This window comes from Mus pahari, chromosome X (assembly GCF_900095145.1).
Source record: "Mus pahari chromosome X, PAHARI_EIJ_v1.1, whole genome shotgun sequence".
NCBI classification, from domain to species: Eukaryota; Metazoa; Chordata; class Mammalia; order Rodentia; family Muridae; genus Mus; species Mus pahari.
The window spans coordinates 62182921-62204722 of record NC_034613.1 but is presented as its reverse complement, the minus strand read 5'-3'; the positions used below and the strand labels follow the sequence as shown (position 1 = coordinate 62204722).

The 21802-nt window shown below is 45.8% G+C and overlaps 1 protein-coding gene across 1 annotated transcript in view; it reads right to left on the bottom strand.

The window, feature by feature from the left end:
* Window positions 1-14345: 14345 nt before the first annotated feature.
* Window positions 14346-21802, bottom strand: part of Atp2b3 (ATPase plasma membrane Ca2+ transporting 3) — a 79253-nt gene continuing 71796 nt past the window's right edge. The window contains exon 21 of the mRNA XM_029534129.1: window positions 14346-14466. Coding sequence (XP_029389989.1) covers window positions 14422-14466 — 45 coding nt within the window. The 3' untranslated portion in view covers window positions 14346-14421. The remainder of the gene's footprint in view (window positions 14467-21802) is intronic.

The window sequence follows — 21802 nt, the reverse complement described above, 5'->3', positions numbered from 1 at the left end:
TGCCAGGCACAGGCTCAGTCCTCAGAAAGCCTGCTCTAGGTCCATTTCTGACATTTTTTTCTTGGGGTTTCTTCTATCCATCTAGACCCAGCACCCATACTCTCAGAGGAGAGAAAGATGAAGGTTACAGCTGCCCACCGGCTTCATGTACTGCCCTGGCCAACCTCAGCCAGTTTGTCTAATGACCAGTTCACCTCATTACCAGGTCACCTCCATTGAATTTGGAATTCAAATGAAGGAGTTGATTTCACCTTTTATTCTAACAGCTGCTCTTGCTTGATCAGTTCTCTAATGATCAATTTTACTGATTGAAAAAAAAAACCTTATTTGAAACCAATTCTCTAAAGGCCTTCTGTCTGTCATCATTGCAAGGCTGTGTATCACAACTGCAACAAGGACTGTATCCTTTTCTGGAGATCCTTTTCTCCTGATCCTTTAAAAGTGGATGTGTCTAGCTGCAACCATGTTTTCTATATCTCCACTCCACAGCTCTTTCTACAGAGCTGTCTGTTTAGCCCTGGGGCTCTTCATGGCCACGCCCTGGCTAGGGCCACCTGGACAGAATTACCACCATGCTGGATTCTGTCACAGTGACAAGAAGACTGAAGGACCACATCTAGCTCAGGACTAAATGGCTCATGATAAAATCCAAAATTTCTTCATATAATGTATTTACTCTCAAGACAAAACTTTTAGATAAAAGTTCTTTTTGTGTGGAAGGCAAAAGAAAAACTCTTAAACATTCCATCATAGAAGACAGAAAAGGACAAAGGTTGGATGTGGCAGGAGTGGCCTCTGGGCCACTAATTGACCCTTAGACAGAACAGAGACTGAGCCGAAGTTGCTTGGGAACTGCTGAGCTGTGTTAGATTCCATAGAACAGAAGCCCAGATAAGAGCTCACTGTCCTCACAATACTGATTGGTTGAGGTGACCTTGTGATCTGTTAAATTACAAAAGATTGGGAGAAAATAAGGGGTTATTGCAGAAACAACCACAGTCTGCTGCACCTGGAACTATCAGAGCCCTTTCCAGGCGCCTAGTCTGGCTCTGTTCACAACACTCCTTGTGCCTGGAGGGCACAGGCCCTGGTCTCTAAGACCTTTGTCCAGCATCTAGCCTTGCCATTACCTCTCCTAAGCCTCTAAACTGAAGGCTGGACCCCTAGTTCTGTCCTCCATTGTCTCTCAAAGTAACATTTTGTAAATGGTTTAACCCCCCCCCCAACTCAATGAAGAGTTAGTTCAAAGAGTGCCACTAGAAGAGACCTGTCTCCACTCCCCCTCCCCCAGCCAGGGATTGCTCAGAGAGTAAGCTTTGGAAGAGCTGGGTGTGGGGATGAGGGTACTTGCTGGACTGGACTTGCTGGATGGAGCCTTTGTCAGCCGGCTAGAATTTCTGAAGGCAGAAGGGCTATCTGGGAAAAGTTAATGATGGGTGCTGGGAAAGAAAAGCAGACATCCTGAGCCGGGTGTTGGTGGTGCACGCCTTTAATCCCAGCACTTGGGAGGCAGAGGCAGGAAGATTTCTGAGTTCGAGGCCAGCTTGGTCTACACAGTGAGTTGCAGGACAGCCAGGACTGCACAGAGAAACCTTGTCTCGAAAAAACCAAACCAAACCAACCAACCAAACAAACAAACAAACAAAAAAAGCAGACCACCTTACCCATCTCTTTTCTGCTTTTGTACGACAAAAGCATGGGTCTAGAGCCTGAGAGGGGCTGGGGAGGAGTAGGAATCCTTGTCTGGAGGGAGCACTGGGCTGCCTACAGGCACTGGTGAGACCTAAAGAAGGGTCCCAAAGGAGGGGGCAAACAAAGATACCACTCCTCACCTCAACCCTCAACTTTGGCATAAAAAGAGCCCTTGCCTTCCCCAGCTAAGGAGTGGGTGGGGAGAAGCAGGAATGGGAGGTCAGGCCACCTCCCTCTCTATTTCCAGTCCTTTCCAGCTCCGAGGATGTGGGGAGGGGGAAGGCTTACAGGGGATTTGAGTCTGGGCTGAATTTTAACACTGAAAAAGACCAGAAAAGTTAATGGGCGGGAGTGGGGGGAGGTGCAGAATACACAGTGAGCGGCATAAACAAACTCCAGTGAACTGCACCAACAGGAAAGGTCTGGAATGGCCTGCAGAACGTCCGGAAGTGCTGGAGGGCTGTGGGCCCAGGTGTAACTCCCCCCTTCACTCCTGAGCTCTGATGACCAGCCTGGAGCCTAGCTTCCACCGTGGGGGGTCTCTCTTCACTCTCCTCAGTTCCAGGCAGGACAGATCCCAGAGCGGCCCACCCCCCTCCTTGAAAGGATAGCTGGCCCTCTTCTTTCAAAATAGCTGTATTGACTTGTGGCCTTCTGACTCCAGGAGACATTTCCAATGAGCAAGGGGAGGCTAGGAGGTGGGGTGGGAACAGAAATGAGTGGACAGAAAGCACTGAGCTGAGGAGTCCTTTAGATGGCAATGCCTTGCTTTGTTTTCCTAGAGGGGAGGACCTGCTGCTCTGGGTCCAACAGGGACAGACCTATTTGCAAATTTCTAGCGCTTCTGTTTTTTGTTTTTGTTTTATTTTATTTTATTTTTTATTTTTCGAGACAGGGTTTCTCTGTATAGCCCTGGCTGTCCTGGAGCTCTTCTCTGGAAGACAGCCTTCTGCTAGGCTTCTCTGGCCAGAAGAGAAGATGGGCCCCAGAGTTCTGAAAAACATGTTCAATGCTCAAACAAATGCTTCTGCATTTGTTGCCTTTAGCCTGCCTCTCTTCCTTTGATCTATGAGCTCAAGAGTATGTGTGGGCTCCCATTTCCTCTCTGGATCTTGGTTGGATCTAAGACCATGTAGTTTGCTACCCCCTGTCTCTTTTTGGTAGTTCTCAGCTGCACCCAGGGCCATCACTTGCATCCCATCATGCAAAATGGCTTCCACACAATAGGCTGCCTGGTAGCTGAGAGGAAACCATGGCAACAGGAAGCAGAGAGGGTATTCCCATTACCCCTTAGAAAGGGCAGCCAATTTCTGGGACCTGAGCCCATTTATTCACTACTTGTGTACTTTACTATGCATTTCAATTTTGGAGAGATGGCACTGAGAGTGCTGGGCCTGAGTAGGGAGACAAGTGGCATGCTTTCCCTTTTCTCCATAGAGCATTAAACTACTGCCTCCAACCTCCAAGGCCATTTCTGAGTTCATACATATCTCCAGAGGACAATCTGATCCCCTTTTCAGATACTCAAGGGAAAAGGTATTAGGGGTCACTGGGGACATTCCTCACTACCTGAACTCTTCTGAAGATGTTCCTCTTCTGTTTCCAGCACAGGACCCTTTTAGAGCTTTCAGGCCCGGGGGCTGCTTGGGACTTCCTGAGGGGTGGGGGTGGAGGTGGAGAACATTCCTATGAGTCAGCACACTCTAACCCCTATGCCCCACCACACATGCACACACTCAGCTGGGTGACTTTTGGTATAGACAACTCTGCCCCCTAGTGACAGGATGAAACTAATATGCAGGCCAGAGATAGGGGAACAGACTACCCCAGCAGCTAGAACTCACTGGAATTCCTAGGAGGTCTTTGAAAATAAATCATATGGAGAACCAGATTAGGATCTTCATCTTCTTGATATTGGGTGGAAGGAGAAGCCACAGCTTGCATAGTGAGAATTTTGGTTTCTTTAAAAAATATAGAAATACTATGGGAATGTGCTTTTGTTTTAACCCCAGGTGTGGGTTAAAGGAGACGGTTCAGATTGTCCCCAGCAGTTGACTATGATTTGCCTTGTGCTCTGGCAGGGGTATAGTTTTGCCACCTGCAGATAGTTTCTGAAAATGTATGACATTTGAAACTCTGGGGATTTTTCAGAGGGTATGTAAATGCCAGGGCCCAGAGAGGGGGGTAGGTTGTTGTTGTTGGTTGCTGGTGGTTGCTATTAAGTAGCTGTGCACAAAGAAGAAATTAGATATCCCGATGATGAAGCTCAAATCCTAATCCTTAATCAGTAGGATTAGGAGGTTGAAATAGTGGAAAAGGTAGTGGAGAAGGATGAAAGAAAGGAGAACTCATCTGCTGGGTGGAAATCATGGCTACTAGACCCCAAGGATGGTGATAACCCTAGGGGAGACACTAACTTCTCCTCAAAATATATGTCAAAGTTCTCTTTCCTGCAGCTCATCTCAGGCACTCTCCTTAGCTCACTTAGCTCTCCTTAGCCATGATGAGGGGAAGTGATCTCCTGGGTTGTTTGCTATAGGTCAGGGAGCACTGTGTACCAAGAAAGTGGAAACCCTGATCCTAAGGCTGTGTGCCAACACCTACCTGCATGAGCTCTTTGGGCCTCCCCCAGATGTAACTTGGTTCATCCAACATATTTTTTTGTTAACTTTTTATTTCTAAATTATATGACATAGGATGATATGAAGATAGTGCAGGCAGCTATGTACCCTTTGGCCAGTTTCTCCCAGTAGTGATATTTTTCTGTTGTTCTTCTTTTGACACAGTCCTGGATGTTCTAGAACTCACTATGTAGTCTAGACTGGCCTCTTTGCCTCCCTAGTGCTGGGATTAAAGATGTGTACCACCATGCCTGACTAGTAGTGATATTTTATAGAACAATGTACAAATCAGGTTCCAGAGATTATTGTCCTGGGTCTTCACATAGTGCTGCTGAAGTTTGTGTATGGTCCTCATTCAAAATAACTTCCTTCTAGGCTAGAACTGCCATAGGGCAGTAACATAAAAGGGGTCCCTACTGAACTCTTCTTTAAAAAAAAAATTAATTCATGGCTGTGTGTGGTGGTGCATGCCTGATTACAAACCAAGTTCCAGGACAGTGAGGGCTACACAGAGAAACCCTGATTTGAAAAACAAAAACAAGATAATAACCCTCCCACTGCTGCCAGAGCCACTATGCAAGTGTGTAGTAGAGAGATGGGAGAGAAAGAGAACCAAATGGTTTGTAGCACTATGAAGAGAGGCAGAACAGGAGCCCAAAGGGTGGTGAGGAACAGCCTGATGTGAGTAGCCTGCCCCTCCACCTGAGGCCATGGCGAAGTTCTGGCCCATGCTGTCACTGAGGGCCATGTCTGGGTCAGTGGCTCTGTAACAGCAGGGGCCTGTATTGATGTCCATGGCTTATGTTACCAGTAAAGGCCGTGCTACCTGGGATCATTTTGATGTTCAAGAGCTGTGTAGAGTTGTTCCTACCCCACACTGGCTGCAGCACTCCCTGTTCCATGTCGGGGCAGCAGAGTAGAGCTGGCCTTAGTGTGGTGGAGGAGGGTGGGGTGTGTGGGTGCATGGGGACGAGGGCAGCGGTGGCAGTGGTGCACTGATGAGTGAGCCTGAGGGCATGAGCTTGGGAGGAACTGGCTGTGACACTAGTCTGCCAAGTGAGGGCATGGGCAAGCGAGAGATGCCCTCCCACCCCCTTGCTGCCTGCAGCAGGTGGAAGAACTTGCTCCAAGGTATTGAAAGTAAGAGAGGACTGGGCAGTGGTGGCGCATGCCTTTAATCCCAGTACTTGGGAGGCAGAGGCAGGCAGATTTCTGAGTTCAAGGCCAGCCTGGTCTACAGAGTGAGTTCCAGGTCAGACAGGGCTATATAGAGAAACCCTGCCTCAAAACACCAAAACCAAACCAAAACAAAACAAAAAGAAGGAAAGAAAGTAGGAGAGTTGTTTCAGCAGCTCACTGGCCACAGCACTTGGGAGGGCGGGGCCTTTTACCTAGTCTGGGCAGCACACTAGAGTTGGCTTTGGTGCTGTGGAAGAGTGTGAGCTGGACCTGAGGGCATGAGACCTTGCTGGCTGTGGCACTTGGGTGAGTTAGCTGGAGCAGTGCTGGAGAGATGGCCCTGGTGTTGTGGGTGCTGACCAACTCAGCTACCACCCAGGCCCAGATCCAAAACTTTGAGTTGGCCTACCCCACCATCTACCCCATTTATGAACTGCTGCAACATGTAAAAGAGCTGGTCCCACAGATCCAAAGCTGCAGGATCTCCATGACATAGGACAACAACAGGATGTCTGAGAGGAGTCCCAGTGAGGTTCCAGTATTGATGGTGTAGTAGAGGCCTCAAACCAGACCAATGACTCATTGCAAGTAGAGATATGTGGACAAAAGGGGACACTGTGTGACACACAGTGACACAGTACAGCTTCCTCAATGAGATTTAAATTTTTTTTAATTTAATTTTTTTGTGGGTGAGGTTGCAAGGAAGAAGGGTGAAAATAAAGGGACAGGAGATGAATGGGATAGGGGTACATGATGTGAAATTCAGAAAGAATTGATTAAAAGTTTAAAACTAATAAATACAAAAAATAAAATAAAAAACCAAATTCACATTCCATTTCTAAGTCACAGAAGACATACAATTGAATTTGTTTTTTAGATTTATTTATTTATTATATGTAATTACACTGTAGCTGACTTCAGACACTCCAGAAGAGGGCATCAGATCTTGTTACGGATGGTTTTGAGGCACCATATGGTTGCTGGGATTTGAACTCGGGACCTTTGGAAGAGCAGTCGGTGCTCTTACCCACTGAGCCATCTCACCAGCCCCATACAATTGAATCTTTTGTTGTTTGTTTTGTTTTTTGTCTTTCAAGACAGGGTTTTCCTGGCTGCCATGGAACTTGCTTTTTAGATCAGGCTGGCCTTGAACTCACAGAGATCTGCCTGCTTTTGCCTTCCTTAACCCTAACCCCGAGTTCTGGAATTAAAGGTGTGCAACATCATACACTGCCATGAATTCAGAATTGTACATCCACCACCACTGTTATCATTCTTATTCTAGAATATTTTCATCATCCTTAGGAGAAACCCTGTACTTATTAAGCTCTCATTTCCCCTTACCTCCTCCCCCCAAACCTGGGATCAGTTCCTCATTTTTTGAGGTGAGAATTTACTTATTCTCCCATCCAAGTACTAACAGGGATGAGTAGATAGGATTTACTTATTTGGATCCTTTATACAAATTGAATCTTATACTATATGGCATTTTGTACTTGTCAATCATATGAAGGATCCAAATATGTAAATCTTATCTACAGTCAAAGCATTCTGGTCACATTTTGTGTGACAAAACTTTTCCTGGGGACATACAACACATACATCTAACTACACATACATCTATCTAAAGTGTAAGTAACAACAAACTTCAACTTGGTGAACAAATGAATTTCATTAAGATTACTTACAGGAACATGGACAAGGGATTACTTATAGGATCAGAAAGGACTCAAAGACAGCTGCATCACTGAGGCCCACCCCACAATGGGTGACAGCTCACAAAGCTGGGAACCTGGAGTGTACTGCACAGTCTGCAGGCAGCTCAACAGGTTGGAGAGGTCCTTTCCCAGTACCTCAGTACATCTAAACCTTTTCCAGATAGCTCAGCTAGTTTCTGCTTCCAGGCATCTGCTCTGGTCTCAGAGTCTTCTTTGCAGCTTTTCTCTTCTGAGAGCATTCTATGCACCTCAGCTCATCTGAGAGTCTTCTGTGCTTCCATCTGAGGGGGACTCCCAGCTTTTACTGTTTACTCTGGCAGAGAGGAGACTAGTAAATCTGGTCAGTTTTAGGGACTTCCTGATACTATTTTGAGCTGTATTTAAAGAGCTTCTTGAAGGATGGAATGTTTCACTCCTAGAAGAAACTGTTATATACCATTACATCTGATCTTTGAGATTAAGCAGGGTCCAAAATTTTATGTATATGGATGCTTTTCTTACAAGTTCACCATATGCATAAAGTACCCATGAAAGCCAAAGGAGGGAGGTGGATTCCCTGAGACCAGAGTCACACACTGTTATTAGCTGCTGTGTGAGTGCTGGGAACTGAACCTAGTCCATCTGGAAGAGCAGCCAGTGCTCTTAACTACTGAGCTTTCTCTGTATTTCTACCTTAATATTTGAGACAGTTTTTCCCTGAACCTGGAGCTCACCATTTGGCTAGACTGGCTGGCTAGCAAGCTTCTGGGATCTACCTGTCTCTGCTATTCCTCTCCCCTGCCCTAGAATTGGGATTACAGTTGCACACTGACAACTCAGCTTTTTATGTAGGTGCTAGGGATTCAAACTCAGGTCCTCATGCTTGATTGGCAAGCAAGGGGTCACCTATGACAATTGGAAAACAGATATTTACATTGTGATTCATAACAGTAATAAAATTAAAGTTATGTAATAGTAATGAAATAATTTTGTGGTTTGGCATCACCACAATATAAGGAACTATTAAAGGGTCTCAGAGTTAGGAAGATTGAGAACCACTGGTTTAGAGACTATTGCCATCCCATCAATATTAAGTCTTGATCCACAAACTCGGAGGCTTTACATTTTAATTTTTTAATGCCTTTCAATAAAATTTTGTTCACTGCCTGGCTGGGTCTGTTTTTTTTTTTTTTAATTCAAGGATATCAGGTTATAACTCTCTGTGAAGGGGACCTTCTTTTGACAAAAGGATCTTTGCAGATGTTACCAGTTAAGGATTTTTTTTCTGCAGTGCCACCTTCACTGCAGCTGGACTCCTGTTCATGCCCCAGGTCTGAGCTCACTTGTCTTCATACAGCCTTGAGCCCTCTAAGACCTTTTACTGGTTCGTTTGCCTGCCTAGTCACCTGTCTTTCTCCCCTCCTATTTCCTTTGTTGATCAGTACTGAACTTGTCCATTAGGGAAATTTTGCCCTCGATGGCACAATTGCTCAGTATAATTAAAAAACTAAAAAACAAAAAACAAAAACCAGGAGCTTTATTTAGATATAATTCACATGGTATAACCAACAATTCAATGGGTTAAGTATATTCAGAGTTCTTCATCAATCATCAAAATCTAGGTGCAGGGCATCCTTTTCTCAGTAGCATTCATAACCCTTATTGTCCCTCTCTTTAACCCCCAGCAATCAAACTTCTTCTTGAGTCTTGGGGTTCTGAACACATGATTATTGGACATCCTGGTGCTCAGCTTTCAGTACTTCTCCTGTTCTACTTGTTCACACATATGGTCTTATGTGTGCCAAGAGTTTGTGGTAGTATTTTTCTGTCTGGAAGTGGGAAGGGCCATGATTAAACCTGCTATGATGAAGTTGTTCCATGTTGAATGGGATTGAGGAGGACGAGGAGGGGGATAAGGAAGAGAAGGAGGAGACAAACCTATTGAAGGGGAGACTGTTTGCTCATGGTTGCAGCTGTGTTTCTAGCACTAGACCTGAACCTAGCTCTGCAGGTACATGCTCAGGTAGGCAGAACAAATGGGAATGAAGATGGGGATATATGTGTTTAGGGTGCCTAGCTTGTGGGTTAGTAAGCTTAGGGCTCATGCCTAGCCATGGCTTTGCAAGATTGCATGAGTAAAGCATGTACTCTCTGATAGGCAGGAACTGGGCAAAGGGAGATTCAGCTTGAGAAGCATTATAGAAAGGGAGTCAGGAAAAACGGATCCTGGATTAGATGAAGGGAAAAGTCTTGGTGAGCAGGACAGAATGGCTTGTAGTCACTCTGCAGGAACAGGGTAGACACTGAAAAGTGGCTTAGAAATGGAGAGACTTGTGGTGTATCTACTTCTGGGAGGATAGAGAAAGTTTCATCATTCCCCAAATGGAGTTTTCTAGGGGGATCAAGGCAGCCTCCCATGTTGGCTTGAATATGGCTTGAGAGGACAAGGAAAGGAACAACACAGACAGCAGAGAGATCTTCTCAGTCAAGGGTGGTGCCAGGCTGAGTGCACCCCAGTGTGATTACCACACTTTTCTAGCCTAAGGCTTGCTTGTCAGATCCCTCAGATGTGGAAAAGAAGAGACCATATGCAGGTTGAGGCTTGAGAGCACTCAGCAGTCAGCTATCTAGATGCCAAGGGTGGCTCTTTACTATAGAGGGTTGCGCTGAGGAATGGGGCAAAAAGTGTTGATGGGTTGCAGGTCCTAATGGTGGGAAGGAGAAATCAGTGGAGAAAGGACACCAGGTGGTGAGAAGAAGGAATGACACAAAGCCAGCAAGGCTATGTGAGAAATTTAGACCTGGACAGCCATGGTGAAAGACTGCTGGGAGGTGTGAGGCATGGAGTGTGTGGGAATTGAGATATAAGCTTGGAGTCCTGGGTACAACTGTCCTTTAACACCAGAATGCCTCTCTCCCTCTCTCAGCTTCAACCTGGGTATTTCTGCTTCAGAGTCTGACTCCTTGAAATAAGCCAGTCAGTCTTTCAGGTACTAGCTGTCTCTGTGGGAAGGGTGTGTGGTGAGCTAACATGTGGTGAGCTAATGTTAGGGAAGGAAGTGCTTCCACCAGGGAATGCCCAGCCCACCTTTGCTGAACATTTTTGTTCTGCTGGGACTGGACAGGAGGCCCAGGCCTATGCCTTCAGAGAGTTTACCAACTGAGCAAGGAGTTAGGGAACCAGAATGATATGGGGAGGATATGAAATGTGGGGATGTTAGTGACAGGTGGTATATGAGGGCTTCTGTGATAGACGTGGCTTGCCAGAGGAAAAACCTTGCTTAGAGGTTTGCTAGCTCTAACTGGTTGCTTGAAAATTATTTATTTATCAACCACTGTGCTGAGGCTGCCTGTCAGTAGAGTGCCCTGTGACCTGGGGCTTTAAAAATTCGTGTGTTCATTGAGTCATTCCCTTGACTCATATTCACAGGCACCTATTACTTGTTGAGCCTAGACTCTTCACACCACAAAAGACCCAGGGGGCAGCAGGCATCCACACAACCCTGTTTAACTTCAGGCCTGTAGGCTAAGTAGGCTGTCTGCTAGGGGAGTGGGGAAACATCTTATTTTCAAGTGTGTGTATGTTGCATGTGTGTGTTGCATGTGTGTGTGTGCACTTGGGGATGTCATGTGCTTGAATATATGGTGGGGGTAGGATAAGAAACTGAGAGGCAGCAGCCTGACCCACCAAGATCAGTCAATTTAGGGAGTTTGAACGTCAAGCTGCCAGTTTTCAGAGCTACTGGCCTGGCTTGGGCACTGTTGTATAAGGAAGACCATAGCCTTGGCCAGCCAGGATGAGGGAGAATTTTCAGCCTTTGGCAGAGGAGGGAGTAGAGCTGCTCACAGTCTGGGGACAGAAAGCCAAGACAGGGCTCAGGGCATGTCAACAATACAGAGGTCTAAGGGGCCTGGTATCTCAAGTCCTAGCTACTGACTTTTCCTTGAAGTAAATGGCCCTCAGCAGACTTACAGTTCTAGGAAGCTCATTTTGGTAGCTGGTGTCATGAGTAAATGACAGTCTCCTAAAATGTCTCTCTGTTCTAAATCCCAGACCTTTTGAAGCTGACCTTATTTGTCAAAATGGCCTTTGCAGAGGTAGGGAGGATAGGGTTTTTGATAGGAGGTTGTTTTGGCTTACTGAAATGGGCTTAAATCTAATGACGGGTGTCCACATGACAGACAGAAGAGAGAAAGGACAGAAGGAGACACAGGACAGGAGGCAATGTAAACAGAAAGCAGAGGTTTTCTGTTGTGTTAGACACTTGGTTGTGGGACTTTGTGATGGCAGCTCTAGGACACCACTGGTCTCTGCACTCTCTCTCCCTTTCATGTCCCTTCATGTAGCTATTGCCTCAGCTAAAACCAGCTCTGGATCAGCTCCTTCTGTCACCACAGCTCTTCAAGGGCTTTCTGGGTCCCTGGGTGGGGGTAGGTATAGGTGCGGCTTGGGGGAGGGAGCTCTTTAGTGTACAGAAAAGGCCTTAAAAACTGGTAATATCTTAGAAGAGTAGGTGTTGACAGCAATTCGGGGGGGGGGCGGGGGTGACCTGATGTGAATAGACACAAACCACAGATCCTTCCCCAATATTCAGGCAACCTCTTTGGGGCATCCTGGCTCCATACACCCTCTTCATCACACAATGAGTTGAGAAGGCCAGGTAAGCATAAGGACTGGTGTGATGGTACCAGGAAGGGAGGACCACTCAGGCTATAAGGAGCTTGTAGAACAAGGTGGACTAGAACCTCTAGAGATGAAACCCAGCCCACTGACCTTGGTTCCCTCTGACCATCAGAGCTCTGCTGCTTTTGTCACTTCCTTTGTGGTCATTTTTGATAGCAGTCCTAGCACTCTACCCTAGCTGGCATGGAAGGAACACTAAAGAGTTTGGCAGAGGCAAGCCATGTCAAGGAAGGAGAATGAGGTTAGACAGGTGTGGGGACTTCTGCATCCTCATGAGATTAGACCAATCACACCTAAGGGCTTAGGGGGTAGTAGTTCTTTCCACATTCCTGGTGGTCTGGAATCAGAGCAATTATTTGAATGTAGCAAAATGACTGGAGTTAGTCACGAGCTTGGAGTTCTTTTGAGATCCTATATTTCTAACACCTGTTGCCCAATTTCCTGTTTGTAGAAGACAGAATGCACTGGGATGTTAAATATGTGAGTTTCATATTCAATCTTACAGTAAACATTTACTTAGCCCCTACTGTGTGACAGGCTTAAAAGGTAAGGAAAAACCACATTTGCAACAAATGGAAAGCAGTGAAGGCCAGACATAAACACCCTTACTGTTTCCATCAGAAAGGCCCCTCTTCACAATTTGGTACAGCATTTCCTTAGGTCTCATTTGCATGCTGAAACTTTTACAAAGTCTGGATTCAGATTTTGCAAGCACTAACATTTCTCATTATTGGCAGCTGTTGTCTCAGACTCTGGTGTCTCAAAACAAGTCCAGAACTTTCTTTCACCCAGGTACTGCAAAACTCTCCCTGTCCTAAACCACTAAGACACTCTGGGCCACCAGAAGAGGCCCAGACAATGGTTGAACCATGGGGATTCTTGGACTCCAGTGTCTGGACATGCCTTCATGCCCCTGTCTTCAGCTGTGACCTCGTTGCACAGTCATGAAGAAATACCTGTAGTTTCTGATCTGGAGAGGGACAGAAATTTGCCTTTTGTACTCCTTCACTGCTCCCCTCTCACCTCACTATTCTCTACCTTCTCCTATCCCCTATCTCTCTCCCACGTGGGTATCTCAGGGGCAGGGCCTCTTGTACCTGTGAATAAAAGTATTTCCCGGAGGTGGAGTTTTAGTTTCTAGGGGGCGTGGCCTGCACCTCCAGAAACCCAGTAACCACAGTGGAAGGAAACCAGGGGCAAGCAAGGTTCTTGGCAGCATTGGCTTCTTCTCACCTGAGCCTGTGCATTCAGTGAGATTGTAGTCTGAGCAGCGAGAGGTATTCATGGGGAGCGGGGGTGGGGTGGGGTGGGGGCGGAGAGGAGGGGGACTACGTGGCATGGCGTGGAGTGGTGTAGCATGGCATGGCTGGTGTGGCAGCGGTGTCTACTTCAAGGACCTCCTGGAACGGCCCTAGGAAGTCCAGGGTTGCTGTGGAGGAGGAGTCATGGCCTGAGGCAAGGGTGCATTTCCATGTAAAGTGGTTCATTATAGAGGCAGATAATCTCTGCCAGAGTGGAAGGCCTTTTGCAGCACGTTGTTAGGAGTTATCATTAATATGTCCAACAGGTATTGGCATCTTGGCCAAGGCATGTAGGAGGGTATCCCACTGTTCACCTTTGCAAGGAGAGCAGATAAACTCCTATGTGCTTTGCCTTCCAGGAACCAAAAGTTAGACTTGGAAGGAAGCAGCTGGGTGACTTTGACCCAGGTCCCCAAATACTAACTACAAAATCATAAAGGAGCCTAATAAGGGGCCTTTGTAGGAGTGAAGCTTTGAGACACTCCCACCCCCACTTCTTACTACCCCAGCTAGATGTAAAGCTTGAGAAGATAGAGCTTGGAGAAGTACATCAGAGAACAATCATATGGAGTCTTGAAGAGGACAGAGGGACCAAGGATGGGTTGAGGCAGAAGATTATGGGAGAGAAACTCTCCTAGTTATATTGTGGGTTTGGACAGATCTGCAAGGCTCACAGGACAAGGATGCAAAGGACAGTAGTCATACTTAGATCATGCAAGAAACTGAGTCTCCTCCTGCTTTTGGTAGTGGACTGATTAGCTGGGCAATGCAGCTGTGTTCTTGCCAAGGAAAGATTCTGGGCCCAGCCTTCAGGCTGCACCAACATCCTAGGACCCTGGAGACAACTATGGCATTTATGGAAAATTACTGACTAGCTGTGTGTCATGAGCCTTTCCCCAAACTCTAGTCATTAGGAAGCAAACTGCTTTGTCTTGCTGCTTTTTCAACAAATAAAAATACCAACAACAAAACATTCCTTACTCGCTAAAGCCTGGAGGGCTCACAGTAGACAGAGTGAGGTGAAAATTAAAACAGGAGCAGAGCTGAAGAAGAGTGCCTGGAATCCACCTGTAATTGCCTGGTCTCCAGCAGGGAGGAGCCGCTGAAGGGAAATTGTGTGAAGCCCTAATTAGATGTGGACATGGGGAGGGAGAAACAATCGGTGAGAATCTCAGACGGATGAGTCATGGCACAGAGTTCTGAGCACTTGGTGTAAGCACTGTTTGTATCCCTCTTGGAGTTGTTTTTCAGGAGACTGTAGATCTGAAGAGTGTAAATAAGGATAGAAAGTTCTGGAAGAAAGGAAAGACAATATGAGAAAAAGGAAGTTAAAAAATAAACATTCACCTTTCAAAATATATATGCCCTGGCCCTGTTTCTATATGTTCTTTGGGTTCAGAATCAGAATCTTGGCTATTACACCTCTGGTGCAAAGAGCCCCACTTCTGCTCCACTGACTGTGATGAACATAACTGACTTGAATGCTGGTGCCTCTGGTTCCTGTGAAGCCATTGCAAAGGGTCAGCCTTTTTGTTTAGCATTTCACTGACAATGGACAGCCTTTTGGGGTAAAAGTAAAAGCCAACTTCTTTTTTTGTGTGTGTCACAGTTTCTAATATGTACATTACACATGTAGATGAAGATTTTGGTTTTTGGGACTGGGCCTCATTATGTAGGCTGTCCTGAAACTCGATATGTACACCAGACTGGCCTTTAACTGACAGAGATCTGCCTGCCTCTGCCTCACAAGTGCTGGGGTTAAATGTGTGTGCTATCACACCTAGCAAAACTTATTTTATAATAACACAAATGACATGTTAACCTACTTCAAGATATATTTTATTAGCATCTATCAATAATAAATAATTGGTTTCATTATGCCATTTTTATGTGTATATAATATATTTTGATAATGTTCTTATCATTACCTTGTCTTGTCCCCCAATCACTCCTGCTGATGCCCTTCTTCCCAACTAGTTTTCATGTCTTTTTCTTGTAGGACCATGGGTATACCACTGAAAGTGGTGGTATAGAAAATATCTCACCCTTACCCACCAACCATTTACTGCCTATAAATCCTTAGGGAGTGGGACTTATAGGCACTTATAATCTTGTGAGTGGGACTCACAAGACATAGGGTCTTGTGAGTCCCACTCCATGACAAGATGTTGAGGTACAGGGAATCACAGCAACTGTGAGTTCAAGAGCACAACAGCCATGGCATGCCCCAAAGACAATGCTTAACAAAACTCTAGCCCTTCTTCTATCTCTTTAATTCCTTCTACCTCCTCTTCTATAATGTTTTATGAGCTTTGGAGGGGGCAATATAGCTGGGCTAGTCTCTGTAGTAACAGAAAGTACCATGCAGACTGCTAGGGAAGCATTGTCATCAAAAAGTCTTAGTCATTTTGGGATAGCATTTGAAATGTAAATGAAGAAAATATCTCCCAGACTATAAAACAAAAAACCTGGTTAGAGCAGGAAGCTTCCTTGTGAATTCCAGCTTACTTTCTCTATGTTCTGTGACCAGAGCATGTGATATCAGCTATAGGGCCTTACTAGCTCATTCTGTTTTTTTTTTGTTTGTTTTGTTTTGTTTTTTATAGTCTGGGAGAAAATCCCCTCCAGTGAGCAAGAATACAACATGTGAGGAGGAGCAGGGACATTGGAAGCTGGGAACTGGGGCTTCAGATTCCACATTTCATGATGTGTCAGGTGATTTCCCCTGCCCTATCTGGGCTGTTCTCACCAGTTCTTACTTCAGCTTCTGCTTTTCTGTGCACTTTTCTGTGGCTACATTTGGGGCTTCTTCTGTTCGCTGAAACCATTGCAGTACCTGCAGCCTGTTTAGATTGGTGTTTACTGAGCCTCAGAGAAGCAGGGCTGGCTTTGTGATTAGATGAAGTTCCAGTCCTCAATAGTGCTATTGTATTTGGCTCCACTGTTCTTAGAATCTACAGAAGAACTAGTTCTTAAAGTTGTATAAAGTTCTTAACTTCCATGGCCACAGAAGTCTCAGCAGAAGACCTTTTGCAAAAGTAGCGCAGTAGAAGGCTGACTCAGGAGAACGTTTGGATGGGTCACTTTGGCACCTCAGGTCCGTGTATAGGGTCAGTGGATGGATGGACTGCAGAGGAGGAAGCTTGGGTTTGGGGCAGAACTAGGACTTCTGGTCTTTTTAAATGGATCTTTTGTGGAGGTAATTATAGATTGACATGTAGCTGTAAACAATATTCAAGAATGATTTCATGTGCTCTTTGTCCAGCTACCTCCAGCTTACCTCCAGCTAAGCATCTATTCTCTAAGAGTAGGAACTGACCTAATCTGAGAGACCATAGAGATGTAGCTGAAGCTGCCATTACTCTGCGTTCTTGTCATGACCTAGAAAAACAGTCACCAGCCCCTGGTCCTCATGAAAGCAGTGCCTTCATGGTAGGAATATCACACTAGGGAGTGATGCCTCCTATTCTGCAGATAAAGGTGCTGCTTTTGGGAGCACCAGGTTTCAAATGATTTCCTTTCAAGCCAGGCAAGGTAGTGTATGTCTGTAATCCCAACACTCAGGAAGAAGAGCAGGGGATCACAAATTTGAGCCCTGACTGGGTCATAGAGTGAATTTAAGACTAGCCAGGACGTGCTGGGTGGTGGTGGCACACCGTTTTAATCCCAGCACTTGGGAGGCAGAGAGATCTCTGAGTTTGAGGCCAGCCTAGTATTCACAGTGAATTCTAGAACAACCAGATAGGATTACATGGGGAAGTCCCTGTCTCAAAAACCAAAAAGTATGAGCATGTTTCTCTGAAAAAAAAAAAAAAAAGATCAGGGAAACATGTGGGGACTTGGGTTAGGTGTGACCATTGGTGTAGAGCATGTCTGTCATATCCAAAAAGCTGGAGAGTGGTGTCAAGGCACTAGGAGATACAACTAGAGAAGAAAACAGGACTTGGCAGGTAACAGATGGCTTTGGAGGTACCAGTCCTTGTGGGTGGTGGTCCTGGGTTCTATAAGAAAGCAGGCTGAGCAAGCCACGGGCAACAAGCTAGTAAGCAGTGTCCCTCTATGGCCTCTGCATCAGTTCCTGCCTCCAGGATCTTGTCTTGCTTGAGTTCCTGTCCTGATAACTTCCAATGATGGTTGTGATCTCTAAGTGTAAGTCACTGAATAAACCCTTTTTCTCCAACTTGCTTTTTGTTTATGGTGTTTTTGTTACAGTAGTAGATACCCTAACTAAGATGGAGGGCTCTTTAGGTGTTTAGTGATGACCGTACCAAGCCACCCATTGACAGTATTGTGTCTGATCTCATTCAGATTTATATTGTGGACACAGAAATTCCCTAGGGTCCTGGTCAAGGGCCAGGCCTGTCCAAAGAAGCCCAGGATGCTTGGCTGCTTGAGGATGGTGCTACCACACCACTGTGACAGCCAGACCCCAGAGAATCAGCTGAGGGGACTGGGTGTGCTGTGGGAGATGGACATGCTGCCACATGCTGTCTCCAGCAGCCCTGGTCTAGATGATGTCTGGAGTTGCCTCCAGCTAGGCAGACTGGATCTTACAGGAAGGTGGCTGCCTTGAGGCAGCAGTCTCTGCTTTAGCCTATTGAGAAGACTCAACTGCAATTGAAGTGTGATGTCATTGACAGACACGTCAAAAGAACAGATGGGATTGTATCCCTAAGGATTTTTAGAAGCCAGATTTATTGAAAGTATGAGTGTGCAACATAGATGAAATTTTATTTTGTGTAATAAAAATAATGTGAATCAGCAGAAGTCCCCATCTTTGCTCTACGTGTCGCACTGCCCATGAGGTTTTTATGTCATGATAACATAGAGTTCAGGGGCATTCTCCACTATGGCACCCTTCTGATTCTTTCAGAAAGTCTGGCTCTGTGGGCAACGACAACCTGTTGTGTCTTGGGCCTCTTGCTGGTCTTGATCTATATTCAGCACATGGAAGCCCCTTCCTCTCATGTGGTAAGTTGTTACCACTAGAAAGGACTGGTATTAGAATAATACCAACAGTTGCTCATGGAGCTTTAAGGAAGCATATCCCAACACATGGGCCTTACTTGTTGCTGGTGGGCAGGCAGAATGGTCACATAGTAGGCACACTTTGGCAGGGATTGCTTGTTATCTATCTAACAAATTGCATATGTTATCTATCCCCAAGGTGAGGAAGCCACGAAAATATCATAGCCTTCTTGGTGAGCCAGTCTTACCCAGTGGCCTGGTTTTTTTTATCTTAAAGTTCTTCTGTGGGTGCTAATGATAAACTCATTATGGGTTTATCATGTAAACATTTTGAGACAAGCAGTCATGAAACATTTACTGAGCAGTTGCTGTGTATCAATTCCTGTGTCAGCTTGGGAACATAGCCACAGAGCAACTTGACAAACCTTAACTTACTTCTGGGAGGAAGGGCCCAGAGTTGACAGGAAAAAGTAGGTCCAAGTATGTGCCTGGGTCCTGGCTTCAGGAACACACAGGCAGCACCTTCATTTATCTCTTCACTGAACACCTTTATGGGAGGAAGTTCAGGTCTCAGAAATGACCTGACAGGAATGTGGAACTGCATGCTTTGTGACTCTGAGCTCCTCTTAGTGACTTGCCTAAGTGTCTTGTTCATTACACAGCTGGTCAGGTGACCTCTGGGTTCTTCTGAATACAAAAGTGGCCTCTTGACACTATATCTGGTGTGGAGAGAGTCTTCAAGAGGCATGTAGAAGAGGGCTAGGCCTCTAACGTTCCCTCTGGGGGTGCTCACAGTGGTGGACCTAACAGAAGCCCCCTAAGTCCTCTTGCCATCAATCCTGAGGCACAGTTGACATGATTTGGGAGGTACAGGCCACCCTTCCAAGCAAGCCAGGTAATGGGATGGAGGAGTGTGCAGCCACATTTTTCAGCTGTCCTGTACCTCTGTCATTTCCATATTAGTCCTCAGTTCCTTACAGGCTGTTCTACATCTTGTGCTTTCTTTATTTTTATTTTTTTATTTTTTTTGGTTTTTCGAGACAGGGTTTCTCTGTATAGCCCTGGCTGTCCTGGAACTCACTTTGTAGACCAGGCTGGCCTCGAACTCAGAAATCCGCCTGCCTCTGCTTCCTGAGTGCTGAGATTAAAGGCGTGTGCCACCACGCCTGATTTACATCTTGTGCTTTCTTATCTTTTCTGTCTTAGCCTTTAACCTGAATGACTGGTTGCTATAAACTGTACAAATGGATCTACCTCTGAATCTCACTGTTACAAGAGTGCCCCTTTTCCACTTTACCTATCCAGTGTGGCTGGGACTCCTGAAGGAGACCTGTGGCAGGCCTAGGGCCTAGGGTATGGGCTCCGAGCATAGAGTGAGGGGCTGAAATCCAGGCTGTCCTGCTGTTTTCAAGTTCCTTGCCTGACCTGTTTTTAGCATTGACTACCCTGCCCCCACTCCCTCCCCCACACCGCACTAACTGTGCTTAAACAGACTTTCAGGACAGATGTTCTACTCTTGGTTTCTTTTCTCTTCCCCGACAGGACTTTGAGTCCCCTGTCCCAGGCTTCAGCCTCCAATGATTCTCCCTGAGCCCACATTTTTACTTATTTCATGTTGTGCTCTATCATTGAGCTACACCTCAGCCCTGTAGCCATCTTGATGCTTTGAGGTCATCTGTCCTACAAAAGGTGTTTTCTCAGTTCTCGGAAGGCAGAACCCTTCCCTTGGAATAGCAGTGGTGGATGGGTGAGGCTGTTTAACCTTAAAGAGGGCTCTGCTTCACTCTGCCTTCTCAGGGCCTTTTCAGAGCACAGCATGGGATAGTTGATAAAGCTCTGCAGGGGGTTGGAACAGGCATCCCTCCCATTGAGAGTGCCCCATACACTCACTGCACAGCACCTAGAAACCTGGTATTTCCTTTCCCACTGGTTATCAGCAGTTTCCCCTCTCTCCTTGGGACTCAGTTTCTACTTTGTAAATTAAGCTGGTTGTACCAGATAACCTGACTGTGACTGCTATTTTAGAATCCTCCCATGTGCTGTGTGCCTGTCAAATTGCCCAGAAGTCTTGTGGCCTTACTTGGTGTTATTTGTGTGCTGACCTCTGAGCCTGTCAGCTCAGTGATTGTCATTTGGCCCATGGCACAGTGAGCAAAAAGCCTCATTTCTAGGCATTATGAAATTAAAGACATTGTCTTAATCTGGGTCTTTTGGATTTTTTTCTTCCTGTTGCCAAGGCTTTTGTAAACAGAATAGTGGAGATTAAAAAATTACAGTCTTCCATCTCCTTTTTTTTTAGGTTTAAAAGGTCAGCAATGACAGACTGAGATAAGATATTCTAGAGCCCAAAGCTTCCAGGATCTTTGGTGCAGAACATATCTTACAGCATAGTGATAAGTAGCCCATGAACCCAATGGAATGAGGAGGAGGACAACCAGGTCCTGGGAATTGCCTGGCCCCTTTCTTCCTGGCGATGGTGCATTGAGTTGTGTTTCTCAACTCATGTCCTTGCCCTGAAATCAAGCTAAGTGAGGTCACTATGGTGGGCTCTGAGCCACAAACACCGTCCTTGTAAGAGAAGAGACATAGGCAGATGAAGGGGTGAGATGAAGACAGGCAGAAGTAGTGGAAAGGGTCTACCAATCCAGTAACACCTAGATATTACCAGAAAACAAACAAAAAAGGTCTGAAACACATTCTCCTCACGGGCCCTCAGAGGAAGCTTGGCCTTGCTAATGCCTTGGTTTTGGACTTTGAGCATCTAGAACTGTAAGAGGATACATTTCTCTTGTTTTTTTCTGGCCCAGTGTGAAGTCTTTCAAAACTGCTCCAAGACATACAGACCTACCTTCCATTCCCTAGACTCTGCTGCTATAGTGTGTTCATGCTCATGCTCCCAGCCATTTGACTAAGGACACATTCATGCTTTATGGGCAACATCACATCTTATCTCTTCATGTGGAGCCAGTTGTGTTGATATCAAATCTGTCTTGTCTAGACTTCCTTAGTCGTATGACTCAAGCTGTTGAAGCAGAGACTTAAGGGATCTTTGGAACCATGGCTCTTATTTTTGACTCTTGCCCTGGAAAATTGTCTTCTGGTACTAATAAATATAAAAGGACACTGTGTGTATCAGAGAAATGGAAATACCATGAAGATGGCCTCCTGAGAGATTGCTCAGTGGTTGCTAGAACTTGCTGCTCCTTCAGGGACCCTGAGTGGTTTCCAACAGCTAGTAACTCCAGCTCCAGGGGATCTGGTGCCCTCTTCTGACCTTCATAGGCACTGCACATGCATGCCCATACACATAGCCCCATCAAGAGAATTAAATTTTAAAGAAAATAGAAATATCATGATGAAAAGGTGGGGAGGATGTGTAGAGTGCTGCAACCATGGTGGTCATTTGTAAGGCTCAGCCACAGAACTATTTATGTAGCTATTCCCGGCCCAAAGAGGGTGCTACAGAACATGGATATCTATACATAGGCATTCAAGGGGATCTGAAGAAGGTAGGAAAGAGGCACTAAGAGTAAGTGAGGATGAAATGCTGGGCTTTGTTTTTGTGGCTTTAGGACAAAGAGGAAGTCAATGATTAGAAATTGGGCACATTGGTGATGAGGGTGTAAAATGTACACACACACACACACACACACACACACA